This window comes from Falco biarmicus, chromosome 6 (genome assembly GCF_023638135.1).
Source record: "Falco biarmicus isolate bFalBia1 chromosome 6, bFalBia1.pri, whole genome shotgun sequence".
Classification (NCBI taxonomy): domain Eukaryota; kingdom Metazoa; phylum Chordata; class Aves; order Falconiformes; family Falconidae; genus Falco; species Falco biarmicus.
The window spans coordinates 46,364,684-46,389,806 of record NC_079293.1 but is presented as its reverse complement, the minus strand read 5'-3'; the positions used below and the strand labels follow the sequence as shown (position 1 = coordinate 46,389,806).

At 37.4% G+C, this 25,123-nt stretch overlaps 1 protein-coding gene across 15 annotated transcripts in view; it reads left to right on the top strand.

Moving 5' to 3' along the window:
* SYNE1 (spectrin repeat containing nuclear envelope protein 1) overlaps positions 1–25,123 on the top strand; it is a 316,992-nt gene that overhangs the window by 134,276 nt on the left and 157,593 nt on the right. For all 15 annotated transcript variants that reach the window (XM_056344229.1, XM_056344228.1, XM_056344232.1 and 12 more), the window contains 15 exons: positions 916–1,074; positions 1,829–2,011; positions 3,883–3,984; positions 5,732–5,935; positions 6,901–7,108; positions 7,838–7,950; positions 8,621–8,826; positions 9,894–10,049; positions 11,285–11,576; positions 12,275–12,447; positions 14,519–14,828; positions 17,133–17,297; positions 18,549–18,905; positions 22,930–23,066; positions 23,977–24,154. In XM_056344229.1, the coding sequence (XP_056200204.1) occupies positions 916–1,074; positions 1,829–2,011; positions 3,883–3,984; positions 5,732–5,935; positions 6,901–7,108; positions 7,838–7,950; positions 8,621–8,826; positions 9,894–10,049; positions 11,285–11,576; positions 12,275–12,447; positions 14,519–14,828; positions 17,133–17,297; positions 18,549–18,905; positions 22,930–23,066; positions 23,977–24,154 (2,943 nt within the window). The remainder of the gene's footprint in view (positions 1–915; positions 1,075–1,828; positions 2,012–3,882; positions 3,985–5,731; positions 5,936–6,900; positions 7,109–7,837; positions 7,951–8,620; positions 8,827–9,893; positions 10,050–11,284; positions 11,577–12,274; positions 12,448–14,518; positions 14,829–17,132; positions 17,298–18,548; positions 18,906–22,929; positions 23,067–23,976; positions 24,155–25,123) is intronic.

Below are 25,123 nucleotides of genomic sequence, written 5' to 3'. Positions count from 1 at the left end.
ATTCTAAACTGTGCATATTTATGGCCTCTTTTTTAATAGACTTTTTAGCTAGAACTAAAAAATAGAACACAGCTTACCAGTCAAACAAAGAGATGCATGTAACTTCCATATGATTTCTCTCCTTAATGTGAGCCTTGGGCTGTGGAGAATGCCCTGCTACAACAGTGACCATATCTAGGCCTAAAGGAGTTGCAGCAATAAATATTTTGCACAGCTCCTACCATAATAAAGTAGGCATGGCCACATGGCCATACTGCATCCAGATCAGTAACTTATCTCTAATGCTGATCTGTGATAATGGTTAAAGAAAAAAGGTTGAGATGCTTCCTGTGATCCTTTCTCAGTATGCTGTTACCTCTTCAGTGACAGTTTTTCAAAGATTTCCCTGTGCCTAAAATTGCAAATTTAGTAGCCCTGAAGAATTTTGTCTTATTCCTTTCTGAACACATCTGTACTTTTGTTTTCCAAAGTATCTAGGAGTGACGGGATTTACAGTTCTAAATTTTGTTTGCAGCATCCTCTGTTTACCCTGCTGTAATTCCAGAACTGATTTTAGATACTAGTTTGTCAACGATGGGTTCTTACATTCAATTTTAGGTATGTGGAATCTGAAGAATTGAAAGAATAATTAAAAAAAAAAATTGCCATAAAACCTGAAGATAGCTGGTTACCAAGTAGGGAAAATTCAGAATGTATTAATCCTACCTGTGTGCTTTATTTATAAGAACAATCATACTATTTGATTATGCTAATGAAAAAAAACCAAGTCAGTTACTCTGTATTTTGTGGCATGGTTAAATATTAGATGGTATGATAACTGAGAATTATCAGGGATGGGTGTCTGGAGAACTGGATTTTTCTTTCTTTCTTCTTTCTTCAAGGCTTTATTAAATAAGCAATTATTTATGTCCACAGCATGAAGCTGCAAAGAATGATCTGAGTGATAAACAAAAAGACCTGGATACTTTCACCAATAAAGGAAAACATTTGTTAGCAGAATTGAAAAGGGTGCATAACTGCGACTCCACTGCGGTAAAAACAGATATGAACTGTACGGTGGACAAATGGCTAGATGTAAGAATCTGGTGTTTATATGCAAATACAGTTTTTAAGTTGGCGAAGGTTACAGTATTAGTATTTCCTTAGGATCTTAGAGTGCAGTTGTTCAGTAAAGTTTTCTCTGAAGTATATCACAAAGAGTTAATCGTAGGGATTTGGCATCCACTGTACACACAAAGTTGTGAAATCCATTTGACAGATTTAAACCAATGTCTTTTAACAATGTATGAATGTTAGGAGTGTGAATTTGCTCAGTGCACACTTCCAAGTATAATCCAAGGATTGGATTCTCACCTAATATATGCCAGAATTACTTTATTAAAGTCAATTGGACTAAATAAATTAGTCAGTAAATTGTATTAAGCTACAACATAAAATATGCAAATATGTTGAGGAAGACAATATTATAGCAAAGAAACACGATATAAAAGCAAGTATTTTACATTTTCATATTTATAGAACTTTGGAAATTCCAACATTACATAAGAAAGATCAATGTAGCTAGTTTTAAATATAAGGTTTATTTGAACATAAACCTTTTTCCTAGTAAAAAAATATACACAATTTTAGAAGCAGTCACATATGTTTTTTGTTCATTTTATGATCTGGGTAACTAAATTAGAATTCAGAACTTAGACCTAACACTATGAAATTGTTCAACCTTGGCTTGCTAGCTATTTCTGATGCAGTTGTCTTACAATTGGCTGCAAAATAAAGAAATCTAAAAGTAATTTGTTAATGGTATTGGCACATTCTCCTCTCCTAAAAGGTGTCTGAAAGAATTGAAGACAACATTGACCGGCTGAATGTAAGTGTGTCTCTATGGGATGACATCCTGAGAACTGGAAATGAAATGGATGGATGGTGCAACAAGTGCATTTCTCAACTGAATGAAGGCATCAGCAACTTGAGTAACAGTCAGAGAATGCAGGTCCTCCTGAAAGACTTCCAGGTGCTTACCCATAAACCAGTGATAACAATGTCCTGGACTAAAATCTCAAGTGATATCAGGCGCATAGATAAGGCTGTGCTGTTGTGGACCACTATGTCTCCTCTTCCAGCAGTGGTACCACTAACCCAATGGCTAGTTGAGAGCATTCCAGGCCTTTTTTGAAGCTGTTTCCTTTGGACAGAAACAAGAATGGCACGTCTCTTACTAAATCTAAACTCCGTATTTTGGCTCTAGCAGTACATGACGATGTGTTCTTACAAGCACAGAAATTTAAAAAAGCATGGCATTGGACTGAACTCTGTTCCAGTAGAAACTGATGGAAATTTTAGTCAGCTTCAGCTGAAGTTAAGCAAATAATGAGTAGTTTCTAAAATCTCATCTAAGAAGGTAGGTGCTCCAGACCAAAAAAAAATATATAAATTAAAAAAAAATGCTGGACTGGAGGGCAAATTTTGTCAGGTTGTAACAATTTCAGTAAGATGTCTTTCTTTTCTGTATAGTGTTAGAGTGTTTTAAAAATCTAGCGAGTTTTCAGAATGCATTGTGCTTCTATTGGCTTGAAATATACAGCCATATGGTTGAAAGATCAACCATAGAATTAGCCATGTTCTACTTCACTTGAAATAATGAGGTCCCTAAGAAGATGCACAGTAAGCATATACAAGTAGTATGATAGAACATTAGATGGTGCTAAATCAATATCTTGCTCAGGACAAACTTCACCTAATGTCTTTCAGATCAGTATAGCAATCAGACCACCTAAGTTCATCACTATTAAAACTTGTTTGGAGTAAGAGCCACCAGTGCCCAAACCACAGGTGAACCAATTTACAGGAGGGCCAGAATAGCAGAAGATGAGCACTGTGTGTACATTTATAGTCACAGAATGCATAGTCCATAATACTGTTTTTACACTTTATTTTGCAAAGGTGAGAGGAGAGGCAGTTCACTGACAGAAGGGTCCTGCCCTTTCAGCAATCAGAAATAAGTAAGCATGGACAAAAATAATCAGTGTACTTTTTATATGGTCCATAGATAGCAGTGCTCCCTTTCTTGATCAGTCACCTAGTATTATATCCTCCCTAGCACAAAACAATCCCTGAGGATTCTTCTGGGGCCACCTGAACTTCTAACATTCAGGGCAGATGTTAAATGCAGCAATTTAATTCTGAAATTCACTGTCCAATGTTTTAATTGGAGTGATCTGTTTGAATTTTTTAGAAAAGGAAGTTTGGGTAATGGGATGCACACACAAATTACTTGCCTAAAACTTCAGAACTACAATTATACAAATTATTTTTTTCTCACTTTGCTATTATTTTTTAAATAATTAGACTATTTCTTTATAATTTGGATCCATGTGACAACAATAAATACAAGGTCCAGATATGTCAGTTCATATATCATAGCACTTTTAAATTCCCTTTTGAGGTTAAAATTTATTTCTGTGTCTAACTTTTTTTCTGAGAGCTTGCTTCCTTGTAATAAAAACTAGAAAGCACGTGTATTATATTCTGTGTGCCATTAAGTGGAACCTAACAACCACAGTAGATTTTTCCAGTTGAATAAACAATGGCATTCCCATTTTATTCAGCCAGTTTTAAGAAACTAAAGCTGTTGGTGCATTTCAAATACTAAAAATGTGTGTGGTTATTTTACTGGAGTGGAAAAAATCTCTGGACTGAGTCTAATAGAGGAATAGAGATGGGAGATTTTTCGAGAAAAAATGTAATAGAACAACAGTGTTTTGCGTCTGGTTGCTAAACTTTGTTTACATTTTCTTTCATTTTTGCAATTGATGGAGCATCATTCTGAAGGTCTAAAACCCCCTTGTAGTTTGATATGAAACTTTGACCACATCTCTTTTACAGTCTGAAGTCAAGGATAAAGAACTGAAGTTGGAGCAGCTTAGTTCCAAAATTTCAGATCTCAAAGAACTAACCCATAGTCAAGAACCTCCTGCAGATCTCCAGGTAAAATAAAGATATTGGTAATCCCAGGTTGTGCTCAAATAACTAAGAGATGACTCCTGAAATTCTCTCTCTCTTGTATTGCCTTTTTTTTTCAAGGTGACAGATACAGTTACTATTTAGGTGTATCATAATGATTCTTTGTTCAAATTTCTTCAGTTAAATGATTTTTTCTGAAAAAAAAAGTATGCCATAAAGTAATTGAACATTACAGTTGTAACAGTATTTGTTTACTAAATCGAAATAAAGAGTTTATAAGGTAACTGATCATATATGAGACAGATGATATTATCTACACTGCATAATGTTAAGCCACATCACATATGAGCGCATACACAGTTTGCCTCTTTGAAAGGATTATAATGCAGTAAAATACATTAATTTGCTTTATCAACCCAAAAGTATTCTTCATTTGATTGGAATTAGTATCCTGAACCAGCTGTTACAAGAGAGGGTTAATATACAAACACTGAAGGTGAGCTGTTGAACTTTTATTATTGGCTAAGTCCTTATTTTTTATGTTATAGAGCAGATGCAGAACCAAATTATGACTGTTTTGGATGTTGGTTTTCAAATGGAAATTGGTATGTGAGATTATTCACTCTCAGTGTAAGAAGTTTCAAAAGATAAGCTGAACTTTTGCAATTTCCACAGGCAAGGAAATATCTCCATAGATATTTATTTCAAAATCATTTATCATATTTTAACGGAACTTAATATAACACTCAAGCCTTGTCCACATTTTATTGTGACAGTACACATAAGCCTAAATTACCAATCAGATAAGGGTCAAGGGTCCATAGTATAAAGAAATGCAAATTATGTGGAAGTGCTTATGTTCTCCTAAATTCTCTCCTTTACATGAGAGGTTCAGAAAATTCAAGTTTAAACATATGTTTCATAATAAATATCTGTCCACTTACAGAGTGAAACAGAGCAAATTATTTTCTAGAATATTACTGTTAACCAACACACACATATTTCCAACTACTAAATATGATAAATACAATGAAAAATTTAAAACATATCTACAATGAAATAATTTTAGTTGATATATAAATGCAAATTTGAAAATAAAGCCTCACAAACTAAATATAAATCCCCAAATTATTTGCCAACATTCAAATGCTAAATAATTAAGCTCTAGTATGAGCAGCTCATATCCTAAGGACATAAACAAATCCTTAATAGAATTTTCAGTAATTGCTCATTTATAAATATTACCCTATTATGACTGATTTACTTTTTATTAGTAATATGTGCACAGCTAACATCTACTTTAATTTCACATATTGCTGTCTTTCAACATGTTAATGGGCAATATCGTTATTTTTGTATTGTCTTCAATTTTAATGTGCCTTACACTGAGATACTTTAAGCCTTAGTAATCTTAAATCTCACTAGTTGATATTTCTTTTTATGTAGCTAGTTGTGATTAGGTCATGATCTGTATATACAGCAAATTAGTAAAGGAAAAATATCAACTGTTGAATTTTTCAGAGGTGGGTAATAACCTCAACAGTTTGCAGTCTGGCTTTTTATAGATTAGTATCCCTTTGGATGACCGTATATCTAAAACTTAATCCTGATTGGTTGACGTTTTTAATTTATGTAAGGATCTTTAGTTACGAATGCAAAGAGAGCAAAATGATCACTGTATGTCACTTTCCTGCCTTCCATTTTTTCAATAAACATTCACCATAATAAATGTTTTATTTAAATGCTTTAATACATAACATTTTGCTTTTAGTTTATAGAATCAGATTTGAGACAGAAGTTGGAACATGCCAAAGAAATGTCAGAGACGGCAAAAGAGATTCTGAAAGATTTCGGTACTCAGAAGATGCAGTTACAGAAGTTTATTGATCAAACAACAGACTTTTTAACAAAAGTGGAAGAGACGCTGTTAAGCTGTGCACGTAACCTGGATCCTGAAGCTCTAAATAAAGTGAAGGTCAGTGCTGAAGAAGATGAATATATTTTTTCTTATACAGTGATCTTTGGGTTTTTATCAGTTTTTGTTAAGCATTATACTTAATTTTCATTTGATAAAATGTATGTACCTCCTGCACTGCTACTAGAACATTAGCAAATAATACAGTTAGACTTTTTAAGAAGTTCCTCCAATGAATAAAAGTTCTGATTTATTAACTTTATACAAACCTTTCAGCAAATGAATAATATGGTCTTTGTTGTGACAAGAACCGCTCTTGTCACATTGAACTCTTTAGTCATTACTCCAGGATGTTTATAAGTCCCTTGACTCCCTTGCAATATGAGCTATGAACTTATAACTCATCACAGTAAAAGACCCTGAACTGAGCTCAATTTCAACACAAAGTTCTACCTCAGAAGTCCTCCTCAGTCCTCATGTATAGCAGTTGTTTGTCTCCATCCTAGAACAATCTTGATTACATACGATTATGGACATCATAACATAATAAACCACATGGAGATTGTTGCAGCTTGAGCACGTTAATGTTGATACAATAGCTAATCCAAATTTAATTTTCAGATAAATGTTGCTCTCTAGTCAAATGAAAACAGATGAAAACTCCCTTTCATTCACGAGTCCTACCAAATACAAATGTATTGCATCTCAGGTGTACCTTCAGACGTTGCTGAAAATACTAAAATTGCTATTCAACATGCCTTGAAATTTATCTTTTTTTAATAGAGTAGTAAAACATGAGAAATAGAACTTTTCACATTTTTGTGTTGGCTTTTTAGTTTCAAGGATTCATCTTGCTTGGAAAATTCAGGAAATGTGATCCAGTAATTCTTCCCTTCATTGTGTCTAGGACTTGCAATAGACCATAGGAGGAAAGAGCATATGGGAGGAGCAGGAATGCTTGAGGAAAAGAGAGGCTCTTTCGGTTCTTTGTAAATGCCATATTTGTGTTGCAACTTCATTTTCAGGAAATACAAAAAGACCTTCAGCTTCAGCAGAGCAGCATTGAGTCTACCCGTGAGAACCTCAACAGCCTCTGTCGCAAATACCACTCGGTAGAACTGGAAAATCTTGGTGGCACTGTCACTTCATTAATAAATAAGTATGAAGCTGTGAATCTGCTCTGTTCCAGAACACAGGCCAGCATGCAAGAGTCCTTGGAAAAACATTTTCTCTGTGAGTCTTCAGGCTTGTTAATATGAGCTGTTAGTCCGCAGCCATGAATCATTCTGGAGTCTGCTGGAGTTTGCAGTGATGTCACTCACTTAGTATTACAACTTTATTTTTGTATGGAGCATTTCAAAAAGTCCTGTTACCAAATGTTCATTTGATAACTGCAACAAGACAAAGCATTTTACAAAAACAGAATTCAGCTTTAACCACGTAATATACGTGATAGACAAGCTCAACTCCATCTCTCTTCACTCTTAGTATACATCTCCATTGCATACAGACTTGGTGTATTTGCCATAAAGAGATGTATATAATCAAATGGAGATGTTTATAAAGTAAAAGTCTCAATCTGAAGTATTTCCTGTGCTCCCTGGGTAGTCAGTGGAGAGAAGTAAGGAATTTTTAATCTTAAATATTAAGATACTAATTTAGACATTATCTAATAATAATTTGGGACATATCATAGGCTGAAAATGCCTGTCTTTTCCCAGTGCTTATAAAGGGGAGCTTAGTGCAACTGTTCAAATTTGGATGTTTACAGTGGAAACATCTAACTTCTGGGGAAATCAATCTCAGTCCCCAAGGTCACTGAAGGCAATGAGACTTACCCTGTTAGCTTTTACACTCTGTTTCTGAGGGATAAAAAAAATGTGGAGGACAGCTGTATAGTACTGTGGATAATGCTTCTTCTTAAAAACATATTTTTTTCTCTATACTTTTTTATCAAATAAGATTCTATGCAAGAATTCCAGGAATGGTTTTCTGGTGTGAAGGCTGCAGTAAAAGAATCATCTGACAGGTCTGGAGACACCAAAGCCATAGAGGCAAAGCTACATGACTTGCAGGTATAGTGAACAAATTAAAAATTAAATAGTAATTAGCAATTTAGCTATATGTAACCAATTATATCTCTAAAATAATTTGTAGATGCTTTCTTATTTACTGGTTTTGTTTCCAAAAAGTAATGTAAGAATGGTTTAAGACAGCAATATGTCCTGTACAGGAAGTACAGTGGAAACTGTTCACTGTTCTGAGAGATCAGAATTTAATTTCTGAAAGGTTCATGTGTTCTTGTTTCTGTTTTTTAATCTTTTTTTCCTTTACCCCCTTCTTTCTTTTTCTATTCCTATTTTTTCTTATAATATTGCTTATTCAGTTTTTCAGGTTAACACTGATATGTCAAATCTTAACTGTGTAGACTTTTGATGGGACAGAACACAAATACCAGACACCTACTGCAAACAGCCCTAATTCCTGAAATGTGTGACAGCTTCAGGACATAACTAAACTATCCAGAGAAAGACAGGACTGCCTTGGGACCAAATGGGAAAACTGAGCTCTGTGAATTTTAGCACCACTTAATAAAATTTTATTTGAACTGTTTTCTAAGAATTTTTTCCATAGCCAGACATGGCTGTCATCTTGTTGGGGAAATCTGACCACTTCTAATAGAAATATTGCTTATCTTTAGTTATTAAATCTTGCATGTTCAAACTGTATTCTTTCGTTACACAGAGTGTGCTGGATTCTGTTAGTGAGGGACAGAACATGTTAGATGCTGCCTGCAAGGAAGGAGAAGGTTTGTATGCTTGCTTACCCAAACCATCTGTGAGCCATATTCAGGAGCAAATAGCGAAATCTAAGCAGAACTTGCAGGAATTCCTCAACCAGTGTCTGAATGATAAGAAGGCCCTGGAAGCTTGTGCCTCACACCTGGGGAGGTGAGTAACACCAGTAGTCAAAAGCTATTGACTGCATGAAATTGTCCAGCTGCAGAAATACAGGGCACAATCTGAAATGATTTCCAGTTACTCTAGTCCTGTTTTCTTATTTCTTTGCAAATATTAAAGAGAAAATGAAGTTCTTTGCTGAAAACAAAGCAACAGGTCTTGCTCCAAGGGTATTGATTTGGTTAAACAATGGAAGATCAGGGTCTTATATGCGGAAGATCTGTGTAGCTCATGCAATCCCAAATCAGCAGTTGGGACCTCAGTAATTTAAATGCAGTTTCCTGAAAGGAAAATGTGTGATGAATTTCCAAGTTCTGCCCTGGGCTTTGAAGATAGTACACTTTTTACACAGCATGCATCTGTCCTGTCCCATTCCAGATGGATGTATTTCTGAAGGAGTTCATAAGAAAACACCCTTAAATTATTACTTGGGGCTGGAATTTGGGGAGTTCCAAATATTTTTAGGTATAACTAGATTCAAAACTGTGGCTAGTTAAAAGCAAAGTTAGTGTAGCATTAATGGGTAAAACAGCAAGATGAGATGTGTGCCTTCATGTAAGGAAAAAGTCTTCACACTTAGGGCCAGAACTTGTTTTGCTGGATTCTGAGTGCTCAGGATTCCAATTACATTCTGTTGGAGAGATTGAAAGCACAATGCTTCAGGTATTGTAAGTGTCAATACTGAGTAAAAGCCCATTTGAAACCATCTTTTAGTCTTACACTAAATTATAAGAATTTAGAAAAAACTTTATTTTAGTTTGACTTTATTGAATCTAGTAATAAATAAAAGCACTGTCACTTTAAATTTTGGAGACGTCTTTTCTCACTATTCATGTTCCCATGATTTTGCTGAACATTTTTAGAGAGCTGCTGAATATTTTTAGATTAGTAGTCACCGTGGAGTTATGTTTTGTGTACAACTCTTATTCTTGAAGCATGAAATTGATACCTACCTTTATTTTCCTGGTCTTGTGGATATTGAAAGAACCAACTTAACTTCTTACTAACTTGACTCCACCTGAGAAGTATTTTTAAGGGAGTATTTATCTGTTCTGTAGCTTTGAAGATCAGCACAAAAAACTTGGCCTGTGGCTACATGACATGGAAGAAAGAATAAGCACAGAAGCACTCGGAGAGAGCAAACAGCTTGTTCCTGAGAAGAAAAAGGAGGTGCAGAAAGTGGAAAATTTCCTGGAAGAGTTACTGAATTCAAGGTAGTATGAAATGCATTTCCTAAAATACTCTCACTTTTTTCTCTGCTAAAGCAACAGTGAAACTAAAGTGTTGGGGTAAAGTGTGTTTGTGAAAGATAGAAAAAGGTATTGTAATATATTTTGTGAAAAGAGGCTGAATCCAGATACTTCCAGTTTTGAGGGAACTGGAATTTGAAGCCAGGTCCAAAATTTGATGTTGATACATTTCTTATTAGGAAAAGTTTATCTTGCTTCATTAATAAATGGAAACTGAAAAATAATAATCATCATTTAAAAATATTAAAAATATTGCATGTAAAAGTAAATCTTAAAAATATTGCTTGTAAAAGCAATAGTAAAAATGAAACTTATCATTATATGCATTTTAAAATTTTCATACTTTCTGTCCTGCAACACTCAGAGCCAACCAGGTTGGAGAAAACCCCTTTCTCATATAGCTGGTGTTATAAAAGAGCTCAAATACCATCCACATTGCCTGTGGAATCTTTTCTAGAATTCAGACTTAGCCAATTGATGATGGACTAATTGCTTTTTTTAGTACACAGTGGTTTTCCACGTTCTTTTTTTATTGTTAGGTTGGTGAAGATGAAACAGAAATAGTAATCAGTTTTTCATGCCTCACAGCATGCTAAGGGAACACCTAGTCACTGCCCAACCCCTTGGGACTGATGCAAGACATTTTGGTTTGGTGTAAATTCCCTGTATTCACAGGGTATCGGGAAGGGTGATCCAGTAGAGATTTACTGAGTCTGCATAAACCCAGAGTTTTAATCCCTTTTACTGACCCTTGTACTGAACCCAGAGTCAGTGTCTAATCCTGGAGAAATGGCCTGACCTTTCCATCATGCCTTCCTACCTGTGTCAAAGACTATGAACTTCTCTGAAGCTTTGGGAGGTACAAAAAGGTAGCAGTTCACATAGAACTGGAAAGTCTGACAGTGAAAAAGAAAATTAAGTTAGCTTTTAATTTAAATATGCAACACAAAGGTTTTGGTGTGATCATTTTGAATACCAAAATCTGCAAGAAATGGCTCTGTACACAAGTAAAGATATTAATCAATACGCACTGCTTGTATTTCCTCTCAGTCTCTCCCAGATCATTTTTCTGTTAACTATGAACTCTATCACTGGTGGAGCAGGTGGTTATGTCAGCAGCCTTCATAACTTCTGATAGTTGCTATAACAATATCATATGCTTTCTGAAACTGCTTTTCAGTCTCATTATTTTCTTTCAGGGAATCTTTTGATAAGCTGTCTGAAATGGCACAGACTTTAAATGAAGAAGGCCATGGTGCAGGGAGGGAAGTGCGCCTGGCTTCTCAACATTTCACCAACTATCAAAACATGGTCAAAACTGTCAAGGAGAAGCTGCGAACATGTCAGCTTGCACTCCAAGAACATCTGACTTTGGAGGAGGCATTGCAGAGTATGTGGTCATGGGTGAAAGAGGTTCAAGATAAACTGGCATCATCAGAGAGCACTGTTGGTAGCAAAGACACACTAGAGAGGCGACTGACACAAATTCAGGTAAAAAAGGATACAGCTAGAGGTTTTGTGTCAAGGTTAATACTGGGTGTGGGCCACATCTGTAGAAAATGAATATTTTCATATTTTATTCTTTCTATCATTATGGAGGAGAGGATTAGAATTGAAGGTGATCTTGACAAATTGGGAGGTGTGCTATGAAAAACAGGATGAAGTTTAATGGAGCCAGGAGCCAGGTATTACATTTAATAGGGAATAACAAACTATGAATATGTGTGTTCAGGTCCAAAAAAGCTTTCTAATGGAGCCTTGGGATAATTGACACAGAGAGGCTGTGATATATCTGTCACAGGATGTCTTCAGGAACAGGTTGGATTAAACATCTACTGGGAAGGTCATCAGTGCAGGAGATCCCACCACGGGCTTTCCTGAGATTTTTTTGTAGCTATGCAGTGCTGTCTTTCTATGCAGTGCTTGACCTGCTTGTTATCTACTGCAATGTGAGCAATGTTTTAGGATCACCAATGCAGTGAAAAACCTTTATGGCTGTGAGAAAAACTGCTGGATCACTTGCACATAGCAAGGGGCAGGCACTTACAAGAAAATGTGCCTAGGAATTCATACTGGGCATGGCTGTCAAGAATAAATGAGCTCAGAGAAGATGGTGTCCGCTATTGAAAGAATAACAGCTTTCACCTCAGCAGGTTACATTTGGTATTTTGCCTTATTTTGCCTCACAGGAGATCCTGTTACTTAAAGGTGATGGTGAAGTTAAGCTGAACATGGCCATTGGCAAGGGAGAACAAGCACTTAGAAGCAGCAATGAGGAAGGACAAAAGGTGATACAGGCTGAGCTACAGACGTTGAAGGATGTATGGAATGACATCATCAGCACCTCGGTGAACTGGCAAAGGTAAAACTCCCTGGAAAAACACAAGTCAGACCTTCCATCTTTGCTTACAAAGAGTGGTACCTTACAGGACATAGGGGTCCATTCATTCATTACTGGTATGTAAGGGAAAAGTTGCATCATCAGAGACAATCAAAATTACCTGAAAGAGCTACATCCTTCTGTAAAAAAGATTAGCTGACCCCATCAGATTAATTTTCATATGAGATAGTACTTGACAGTAATTTAAAAATAAATAGAAATCACACAAATTCATACAGAGAAAAAGCTAGAAAGAGCTTCCTGAGTTATTGAACCTGTACTTGGGCAGGACCAAGAACATGTGACAGATACTTATCTACCTTCACTATACAAAACTCTAGGAAGGTTTCTCAGTTCTGTCTTTCATTATGTTTTTTTTTAATTAAAAAAAAAAACAACCAAGAAAATATCCTAATATCCACTCCAAATAATCTTTCTTGCATATTATATTGATTTCTTCTTGTCTTAACCTCAGTAGAAATGGAAAGGTTTTCTTATTGCCTGTGTGAGAGCATTTTACGAATTTGAAGGCTTCCATCATCTGCGTTTGAGAGAGACATTTTTTTGGTTTCTCAGTACTAATACTTTCTGGACCTCTTTTATCCTTGTTTCTTTTCAATAGATTGCAGACTGTCAATAGTTTGTCTACATTTTTCTTAACAAGATAATAACTGAAACTGGACTGATCTTTTACTATATTTGAGACCATATTAATTCTGAATAGTGTATCAGCACTTTCTGTTTGCTTCATATAACACCCTTCTTAATCCACTCCAGAATAAGATTTTCCTTTCTTTCCAATAGTATCATATTGCTGAATTTTGTTTAAATTTAAAAAACTTCCTTATCCTCTGCTCTCTCCAAATCCTTTTCAACATTACTAAGCATAGGCAGTTATCTCTAATTTTATATTTGTATATCGACCTGATTTCTCCTTCCTAGGTAAAGCATTATTTTCATCATCAAATTCCATCTTTTTAAAATTTATTTTGAAGAACATCCGATATACATTTAAATCCTGTCATCCAAACTAGCTGCAGCCACTTCTTGGTTGTTTTCATTTGTGGGTTTTACAAGACCCCTCTGTTCCATCATCCCAGTCATTACTGGACAGAAATGGGCCCTTGGCAGACTTCTGCATGATCCTTCTTCCTTAGTTCTCTAATAAAAGCTAATTTCCCCTGCATCAGAAAACTCATAGGTCTGCATCAGAAAAGTCACAGATCTGTAATTTAGATAATCTGAGTACTAGGACATCGGGGTCCTAAATGTCAGCTGTCAATGGTGGGAGCCATGCTGTGAGTAAATTGGAGTTTTTCAATTGAAAGTGGTGCCACTTTCTTACTTCAAAATTGTAATACAATTGTATGTAGAAAATTATAATGAACTGCCTTTAAGTCTGCATTCTTATTTTCACCCAATTTTTGTCATAAAATATTATTTAGGTCAGGTTAGACCATTACATTTTGAATTAAATCCATACCACACTTATGTCTATCATAAAGTTCAGTGGAATGAGAATTACATTCCTCAACATAAATCCCAGAAAAATATGGTGGTCTGCTAGGAGGAGCAATATATAACAGAAGAGAATATTTCTTATAAATTGTAAATGGACTATTTATAATTGATTTGTTCTTCCAAAATTCACCAGAATATCTCTTAATTGTCAATAATTTCATAGACTGCTGTACATTTTATTGCTCCGATCATAAAGAACTCCAGTAACGCTCTATATTTTACTTTGCTGGACAGACATTGAAATGTGCTTTTCATTATTCTGAGATAGACAGATAGCTCATGTAACCTGTTACAGGGAAGCAGTTGTATCAGGTTATTACATGTAGTATCCCAAAACCACACAAGAATTATTCTAGAACAACTTGGATGTAAATTGCATAGAAAACTAAAGCAAGACTGAGGAAAAAGCACATTCTAAACATGCTATATATGGCTACATATAATGTAAAAATTAAGGTATAAGCAGGCTCCTTTTTTTTTCAAACTATTCAAAAGTTCTCATCTGTACTGTGTATGTTTCTTTTAATGTAAGCTGCCTAGATTCTGTCATTAGCCAGTGGAATGAGTACCTGGAAAAGAAAAACCAGCTGGAGCAGTGGTTAGAGAAACTGGATCAGAGAGTGGAACAGCCTTTAGAACCACAGATTGGTCTGAAGGAGAAGTTTGCTCAGCTGGACCACTTCCAGGCTATTGTTTCTGAAATCGAGGATCACTCTAGTGATTTACAGCAACTCATTGAAAAGGCTGTGGAACTGTATGAGAAAACGGAGGATAATTCTTTTGGAGAAACAGCTCAAGAACAACTAAAAATGCAGTTTAATGACATCACAACTGTAGCCAAGGTAAGATAAAGGAAAGATCTCCATTTTAAGTAAATGAAATGTTTGATGTCTGTATATATAGCTACAGTTTTGATTTTTGTAATTTTTTAGTAACTAAAGGATTGACTGTATTTGAATAATCTTGCCTTTTGTTATGGTTGGGTGTAATAAAAAAGTTGGATATAGTTTATTAAAATTCACTGGAATGCAAAAAAAGGTCTTGGGAATTGAAACTGGTATGGTTATGAGTTTTTAAAACTGAAGGACATATATTTTATTCCTAATATCATATATACAATGGTATTTCTGCCATTCTTCCAGGTTTATTTTCATCTAATTCTTTTTCATTCATTCCTAGCACTTCTTTTTTACCTAGAAAAGGAAGAATGAAATGTCTGCCTGAGCAGAAAACATTATCAGAAAGAGAATCCTATTTTCAGAAAGATACATGCCCGTATTTTGTGTTGTTTCAAGCCACCAAGCACTGCACATGCCATATGAGTTTTCTGTTTGGTTTCTAGGGAAACATACAGGAGCTCACTGAGCCTTTCTGCCAACCAGATCATGAGAGTGACACTAGCTCTGTGTTACAATCTTCTCAGCTAATGGGAAGGTTTGCATCAAGAAAAGGCCCCATAATTAGAGCTAATGCAAGACTGAAGTAAACACTGTATATAAATTCAGTAATCTGATAGAAATGTGATTCAGGTTTTGAAGTGTTGGGAATAGTGCTGATTGCCTGTAGGTAGTTCATCTGTAGTCTGTAATAAAAAAAAAAAAAAAAAAAAAAGTAGGAAAGTAAAGGATTAGTGGAAGATCTAACAAATTATATGTTGAGAAAAATGTTAAACCTAGGGCATATGAATTCTGTAATTATCATCTATTCAAACACTTTTTTCTTTTTGTGATGAACTTTTGCTCTCTCTGGTTTTTTTTTACTGGAAATAATGTGAATCTGGTTTCTAGAGATTCAGCACTGTTTCATCCTTGTGTAACTCTGCTCCCTTCAGTGGAGCTAAACCTGGAGCAATACAAAGATTACTGACTCACTCAGTACAATGCTTTTAAACTTGCGTGAAAAGAATGTAAGTCAGCATGGCAGTGTTCTCCTAAAATCAGCATGCATCGATAAATGTAATTTCTTAAGCAAGACAGCTTTGCAGTCATTCCCTGGGGAGAGAACAACAGTGACTGCCACTGACAGAAGCCATTGCCACCAGAAGAGACCAACTGAAGTTGCACTTTGCCTATATTCTCTCTCTCTGCTGGTGCTATATTTTGGTGTAAGCAACGTGAAACTGAGGTGCTAGTGGTCTAGTTGGTCTGACACATTCTGAGAAATTATGATGATCATTTTCAGAGAGAACAGTAGGGCTTATTAATCTAACTTAATTTTTAAAACCATTAGTTGAATGTGGAGTTATATAAGTTAAAAATAGCTGGAGTTTGATTTATAAGTGGATAAGTTTGAAACTGGTTTAAAGACATTTAGGACTAGATTAGAGTACCTACACAGGAGTAAAAAGCTGTTTGATTAGCTGAGTTCACTTTTGGTTAGTTTTGATAAACATTTATGAGTGTTAGCTCACAAGAATGTAATAATAAATCTATTTGGTCAGATCAAAGGCAAATCTAGATCAATACATTGTTTCACCTTTTCATAGCAAGGTAAACTGGCCCCACTTTAAGCTTACGTTAAAAATCTAAGATGGAGCCAGGAAGCTGTTACATGTCTGTGTCAGGGAAAGCATCCTCCAGGGCTGCAAGGCGGGTAGCTGGGGGCAATGACCACTTCTGATCTGATGATTAAAATGGGACTCAGCACCATAAGAACATTCTGCACTTTAGAACAGCAGAAGTGCTCCTTTGTGGTTTTCATACAGGACATCTCTGTGACTCTGCTTAGCATTTACAGAGACTTGGTGCTTCTAACTTTCTGACAGCATGCTGCTCCCTGGGAGGACTCATGGGTTATCTGCAAGACCCTCTCCAGAGTGTATCAGGAAAAGCATGCCAGAGTTGCATAGCTGCAGCTTTGATACCTATTAAAGGATACATTTTATGTTAAAGGATGTGTTAAAAGTATATTTTTGCATACTCTTTCAGAAGGCTTCTTCATTTTCTGCTCCAGCAGAATATGCCTGTCCAGACCAACCTGAACCAAATCTTGTGCAGTGTAGCACTGTGTTCTGCTGCTATAAGCTGTGCTCTGTTCTGACTGTGGAGTCAGACCAGCACTCTGTACCTGCATGCTTACAGCCAGGACAGTATTTAAGCACTTTAATGGTCGGGTTTTGTTTTTTTTTTTCCCCATCTGAATGATAGGAGAAAATGAGGAAAGTGGAAGATATTGTGAAGGATCATTTGCTGTACCTTGATGCTGTGCATGAATTCACAGACTGGCTCCATTATGCCAAGGAAGAGCTGCACCGCTGGTCAGATGCATCTGGAGATACACCAACCATACAGAAAAAGCTGGCCAAACTCAATGTAAGATAACTTAACTTTCATGATTTCATCTGCAATTCAGACCCTGTCCTCTAACATAGGCCAGAGCCAAAAAGCTGTGGGATCTTGTTCTTTGTGTATTTGAAATGGTGATTCAGTGAGCTGAAAGCAAGCTTTCTAAGCTGTTTTGTTTTCGCCTCCCTTCCCATACTAAACTCATGGAGTAAAAGCACAGTCAGACCTGAGTTAGCCACAGCACACACGGAAACAATTTGCAAGAGCGGAAGCCCAGTGGCATCACAGAAGGATGTGGCTTAGCTGATTAATGAATACTGCTCTGTCCTCATCCCCGAATATGCTTTCTCCATTTGTCTGAGTCAAAGTCAGAAATAGCCCTTCCTGATTTGCATGAAATGGAGATGCATAAAGAAGTGCAAAGATTGTTCTCCCCAAACTCGGTGGAATGTATGGGCTGCCTCCCTGTGTATACTCTCCCTACCCTGGCATCCGTTCCTGGCATGTGGGTGTCCAAGCAAGTTACGTATTCCTGAGTGCAACATTAAAGCAGACTGCGTATTTTTTTGCTGGTGCCAGATGTTTACATTCAGATACCCACGCTAGCAGCATTTTACTCTGCTTCTAAACATGAGTGTGGGACAGTGAACAGCCTACTAGATGAAGGTTCAGGATACTTGAGATCAAAGTACAGATTTGTTGGATAGTTTTTCAGTCTCCTTTGTGCTCAGCCTCCCCGTGTATAAAATGGGAAAGGGAGGAGATAGTTTCTAGCATGTAAGACTAACGAGGATAACTAACATTACTCTGGCATGCAGTGTTTTTTGGGTGATACTTAAATTCTCCTGCTTCTGAAGCTGAAAACTCCCAAAGTTCCCCTGCAGCATGTGAGACTAAAATAGGGCACTATAGAAAGAATTCGCTTATGAAAAAAAAAAAAAAAAAGAAAAAGAGAAAGACATGTGCAACCAATTACGGCCCATCACAGATCACGGGTAGGCTGTAAAACGCTTTTCCCGAGCGGCACAGTTGGGTTTTAAGAACTGCTGTGAGCAGCTCCGTCCCAGCGTTATGTCAAAGCAGAGTTACGGTTTCCGCCTCTTAACCTAAACAGTATTTTCGGCGTCCAGAAGCTGTCGCGCCCTTGGGCCCGGGCGACCGGCCGGGCGCCGTTCGGTCCGCGCGGGGATTCGCGTCCCCCCGTCCCGCCCGTGGGCGCTGCCGGCGCGGAGGCTGCGCGCTGCCCGCCCGCGTCACCCCGGCCATGTCGCCTTGCAGGAGCTGCTGGAGTCCCGCCAGAGCGGCGCGGGCCGCCTGGGCCGAGTGGAGTCGCTGGCTGCCGCCGCCCGGCGCGGCACGACGGCCGGCGGGTGCCAGCTGCTGGCGGCCGAGATGCAGGCGCTGCGGTCGGACTGGGAGCAGTGGGAGGAGAGCGCCGTGCGGAGCCAGCGCAGCCTGCGGGACGTGCTGAGCCGGATGGCCCTGTCGGAGCAGGAGTTCGCGGCGCAGGTCGCGCAGCTGGAGGCGGCGGCGCAGCGGTTCGGCGCGCTGCTGGCCGCCTGGGCGCAGAGCCTGGCCCCCCCCGACGGCCGGCACACCGACGCCGAGGTGGCGGAAAGCTGGCGCAAGGAGAAAGTAAGGCCACTTCTCTTTTCCTAGCAGCTTTTCGGTTGGAAAGGCACGGTTCCTGTGGGCAGACAGCTTCTGCCAAGCGAGACTATCGAGTAGAAAATAATAAAACGTAGCTGTGAAAAATACCAAGTCCCAACTTTCCAAATTTGTTTTGTAACCGTAATCCTGGCGAGCAGCGTTTACACAAGACGTTGCTCTCCTTGGCCTCAGCTGTACAGGGCTTAGCAGATGCTGCCCAGATCTTAGCTTGCCTCTGGGGAGGTGGGGGAGCTAGAACTCCAGCTCGGAACTGCTCCTCCAAGTTGCTTAGTGTTTCGAGGCAGAGTAGTGCTTAATCAGGGAAATGTGAAACATGTCCTAAAAGCCGAGTAGCAGCTGGAGCCATTTCTTGTAACTTGACAGGACCATTGTGAGCTTCTGCTTTCCATTGCTTGAAATATCGTTCACATTATGGACATTGAGGTCTTGAGATCTTGTCCAATATTTAAGGAAGCTATACTAGAAACCAGTATACTTACTAATGGCTCTGCTATGGAGTGCAGTGGAATTTGGAGAAGTAGGTTGTTTCTGTTCCTGATGATCTTCAGCAAAAAAATTCCACATGTACATATGACACATTATGTATAAATATATATATCACAGCAATTGAGATAGATATCTGTATGTTCCTCAACGTGAATCACAGATGTTGAGAAAAGATACCAAGTATTCGCTTTCCAGGGTTGTGTTGCAATAAAGCAGCTTCAGTAAAGGAAGAGAGGGGGGTGTGATGCCTGCTTTCTGGCCGCTTGCCTGAAGAAATATACGAAATACCCCAGAACACCTTCTCTTTGAACTGAGGTAGTGAATCTCCTTCTCCAGTGTCTGTGCCAAGTTATTTCTGTGGCTTCCCTTTTCACAGAATTTCCTGATACGGATTTATGAAGCCTGCTTGCTTCAGTGCCAGTATGTGTCTGTAGGAGTAACAAAGCTGACGTTACGCTGGAGCAAATAATGGCACAAATATGCAAAGGCTTCCATGTTTGTAAGTTTTTTAAAAAGGAAAGGAACAGACTTGTCACCAGCATGTAGCAACCAGATGTGTTTTATTCTATAAATGGAGAAGTACTAAATTCAAGGATATTGTTTTTATTAGTAGCATATATACTGTGTATTTACTGTAGCTCAATGTAACAACACTTTATTTAGATTAGACAATTGTAAACTTTGGCTAATGAGGAGAATAGAGAGGAATCTCAAGACTTACTATGCACAGCCCTACTATGTAATTTTATTTATAGTAGAGGAAATGTGACAGTAATCCTTCCATTTCTGGACCCCAGGGATAGATCCTATTGTGAATGTAAAATGGCACTGCAGCTTTCCATTTCCATTGTCTCACAGTGATTCTGTTGCCATGTAAGCCAAGGCCACGAACTAAAAATGCATTTCCTGATTCTCAGAATTAGTAAGCTCATTCTGTTACTGTGTTATACTCAAGCTCTGTTCCTTTAGGTATGTGCAGCAGATTTCACACTTGGAATTCAACAAGTTCTTCTGGTTATTTTGGTAATTGTCAGATTCAAAATGAAGTCCAAGTGTCTGCAGCAGTGCTATCAGTGTTTCTGTATGGAAAATTGCCATAGTTAGATGCACCCTGTACTGCAGGTTGGTGTGCCTGTTTGTTAATAGGTTTATGACTAAAGCCATATGTCATCAGAATGATCTTATTATTAGTTATTAGTAGTTATTGAAAGGGAAAGATTTCATTGAAAACGGGCAATTGTAACTATGTGCTACTTTTAGGACTTTTTTAAAAAAAGGCTGTTATTATTTCATTATGTTGATTCTTGCCCCACACAATTTGTGACATCCTGTGTTTAAGTAACAGCCAGTGTTGTTCTAGTGCTTTAAAAAAATATAATCCTGTGTGTAGTTTAACATAAAGTAAGATAAACAAAAAGTAGTTAACATTTTTTTCTAAACATCATTGTGATTACATAATTACTTAATTCAAACACTACTTTATATGGCATTGAAACAAACTGCAGAGTGACTGTTTAGAGTATCACAGAATCACAGCATGGTCAGGGTTGGAAGGGGTCTCTGGAGATCATGTAGGCCAACCCCCTGCTAAAGCAAGTTCTCCTACAGCAAGTTGCACAGGATTGCATCCAGGTGGGTTTTAAATGTCTCCAGAGAAGGAGACTCCACAGCATCCTCTGTTACCCTCAGAGTATCTTTTAATTATGGTTGAACAGATTTCTGATGTATGAGTGACTCAAAGCAGATAAAATCCGTAACATGACCATGAATAATGTAAATCAGAGGAGTCCTGAAAATCTGCCATAGTAAAATATATTTCCATACTCACAAGAACACGTGAAATTTTATACACATAATACATCTGTAATATCTCTAGATTTAATTTTGCAGGGCTTCCCTGTGATCGATAAATGCAAACAGATTTCGGTAATGCTAATATAATCAAGCTGTGATTATAGTCTAAACCACTGTTATTCACAGCCAATACATGCTTGTAATTTTATTTTTCCCAGAATGGATTGTTGTGGGTTTTTTCCTGGCAGTTCAGATACTACCAAGAAGCAATCTCTCTCTCCCCGCCCCTCCCCGTCCCACCCCCCCAGCTCAAAAGTGCATGACATAGATCTTAAAAAATTAATTTTATGGTTCTGCAGACTTTTTCAGGAAAAAGGATATGAAGCAAGTGCAAAGTTGCTTGTGAGCAGCAGATACGTGAGCTGAATCGCTGGCATCTGTCCCTTTGCTGTCCTTACCAAGGCTGTTGATCAACTTGCTAGACCCTTGCTAGTATTTATTTTTACTTTTATTTACACAAAGAGATATCTGTTTATTTCAGAGTTAATTAATACTTTATAGTGAAAAATCTCCTCAGTGGGCATCTTTATCTCTGTAGATTGTGATATTTTGAAAACCTTCTGCATATATTTTTGTGTGCATCATTTTTATCTTTCCTGAATGTTCAATTTTGTTATTGCAAACTAATTACTATGTATGTTTTCAGTCATCCTTTTTTTATATATTCAGAAACATGATGTGGAGACCCCCTTGCCCACTTCTATGTCCTTGTTCAAATCTATCGTCACTTTCATATGATCTCTCTCTTAAGTTTATATTGTAAATTTCTTCCCAGCTGGCACTTAGATTTAGCCAGACTAATCTATACCTGCCAAAGACTCTGGCTCGCCTGTGTTGTAGAACCTCTGCTGTGGTGAGTGTAATGAGCTAGAAGATTCTTTTCTCCCTGGTACTTTAAGGGAATGTCTGAAGAATTTATTTTCTAGTCAATGCCAGGTCTACACTGCTCCTTATGCTGGAGTAGCTGGTGGGGTTCTGCAGTGGAGATGCTGTGGACATCAGCAAGGCCTGTTTTTGTTGGAGTGGTTATCACACCTTTCCCAGTGACATAAGCTAGGCCAACAAAAGCTTTTTTTTTTTTTTTCTTTTTTGGCTTATCTGTCTCCAAAGCAAGAGTCTTTCCAGTGCAGCAGTGACAGGCAGTAACCCCTTTACCCTCACAGGATTGTGAGCAGCTCTACTTTTAGGTTATGAAGCCCTCTGTGAAAGAGCTGAAGCTGTTAAAAGATTTGTGCGTAAATTGTTTTTTTGGATACAGCTCAAAACAGTTTTTATTGAAACTAAATGCTCAATTTAAGCCAACAGACTAATTATATTTATATAAACATATATTATTTGCTATTCCCTAATGTACTTTTATATGTATACAGCTAACTGACAATCCTGTTGCTTGTTTATTAAAATGAAATTTATATAATAAGATGTTCTTTGAGAACATTTTGACTTAAAGTTGAGGCTTCCAGAAATACAGTCTCTAGAAGCTCAGAATTTCAAAATCAGCTGCTGTAGGCTTGACTGCTAACACTCTTGAAAGTGAATGTGCACAGATCATAAATGAGGTTGAATTTAAGTTCTGATAATTTTTTATTCAGAAGATGATTATCTTTTTTTAATTTACTCACCAATATTATTTGTTTTGTTTTAACAGGAAACATTGGATGCTTTGGTAAAGTCTGAACATTTGACAGATGAGATCAAAACTCAGTTAAATGATCTTTGTAGATTTTCCAGAGATTTGAGTACTCATTCTTCAAAAGTTTCAGGGTTGATTAAGGAGTACAACAGGTACACATTCATCTTGTTTATAGTTAATCCATTCGGGGGGTGTGTGTGGGCATGAGCTGTCTTCTAGGGAACCATTAATTATAATTTTAGAATTAGAAACAGAGGGTATGCAACGATTAGAACTGTTATTTTGATTGTGGTGTCAACAGAGGTTGTAAAAAGTTGCAGTTTGGGCTTTTTTCTATGCCACTAAACTCAGCTGAAACTAATGTGTATCCACACCTAACCTATTACAAGTGGAAGCCTTGTAAGAAACTGATGTAACAGCTGTGGCTTTTTGTTTGATGGAGGAACAAGCTATACCAGCTATTTAAGATCTTTTTCTTCATTTTGCCATTCAGTTTACTCTGACTAGCTGGTTCCCTGAAACAGGGGAGCTAGTCATTTGCTTGCTTTCTTGCTTTGTCTTAGGTCACTGTAGGTGATAGGAGTGTGACACCTGCATTTCAGACACAAGAGCGTTGTTTCTTGCAGGGGTTTATAGCTTTTGGCTTTTGTAGGTGGAGAAGAAGGGTGTGACCATTCAGATTGATCCCTTCTAACTTTATAAATTTAACTGAGCCACAGGAGTTAGCACTGTAATTGCTGTCGTTCTGCATCCTGTCCCTAGAAAGGGGCTTGCAGAAACGGTTCATGCTTAGGTGCACTGACTCACGCTCTGGAAACACTTAGACCTGTCATATCCGTGACAGTTACATCCCAATTTACATGCTTCACTTTTAAGGAACTGAAAGCTTCTAATGGATTTCCTGGTGCCTCGGTAAAGTGCTTAAATTTGGTGGGAGGAATTCAGGTTAATCTAACCTTACCACTGCAATTTGAGAGAGCTAAGTAATAGCACTGTCACCTAACCAAGAGTCCTGCCTTCCCTCCCTCGCTCTCTTCTGCTTCCCCGATGTGACAAACCCAGCCTCTGCCTGCAAGCTTCAAAAGGATGTCAGAGCAAAGAGCAGATCTTGCAGCAAAGATTTCGGACAGCTTTCAGGGACTTCCAGCAGTGGCTGGTCAATGCAAAAGTCACCACAGCCAAATGCTTTGATGTGCCTCAAAGTATCAGTGAAGCTTCAGCAAGTCTGCAGAAAATACAGGTAACTATTGCAGTAAAATATTACACTGAGAGAGATCCAGTCGCTTTCATATAAAGCTCAGATTGAAATGTTTGGTTAATTACTATTTGTTGTTAATGTTGTTATTGTCGACACTAAAGGTGACTAACTGCAAGAAAATAAAATCTTATTCTTTTTCTTTTTTAATCCAGTTTGTTTAGTTTAATTGGTTTGTATGTAGTCATTGCCTCTCGTAAGGTGCCTCTGTTTGTTTCTTTTTTAGAATAGGAAAAAAATGTATTTAAAGTAAAATCAAGATGATATCAGAACTGGGATATAGTACCTGGAATTATTTCAAACATATAAATATCTTTCCTCATTATGAAAGTAGAGCCCTTACAGTGCAAGAACACAGTTAAAATTATGCAGTGTAAGCAGGCATTTAAAAAGTGTATTTTTCACTTAAAGCTAAAAGAAGCCCTAACAATTCTGTGGAAAGGAATTAAAAGTTTATTTTAATAAAGCAAGTGGAAGAAATACTCTCATGAATAGAATATTACTATAATTTTAACTGAACATAGCAAAGTAAGAATTATGCAATGAGACTGTTAAACCTCCAGTTAGGTAGTATAATAAAAGAAATTCATATCTGTTTCTCAGAAAATATCATAACCCAAATCACTTCCTCCTCCTTTTGGTAAATTCACTTTTCCTTGCTTAAATGGTTTATTTAAGAGCATAAATAATACTGTATTAATATATAAAATCTTTGACTACCCCAAAATGAGAATGTGTTCAGAGGCAATATAAGGGAAAAAAATCCTAGCAGTTTTTGACATTAAATATGAGTGTTTTATCAAGGTTGTTTTTTTTCCCAACAGTAATAAGATTTTTTTCTTCATCACTGCAGCCCCTTCATAGCACAAGACCTTACTTTGTTCTTCTCCTCCCTGAAAGGTGTTTTAGATAAAATAAACTTTTTTTTTTTTACATGTTTTTTACTTTAGGACT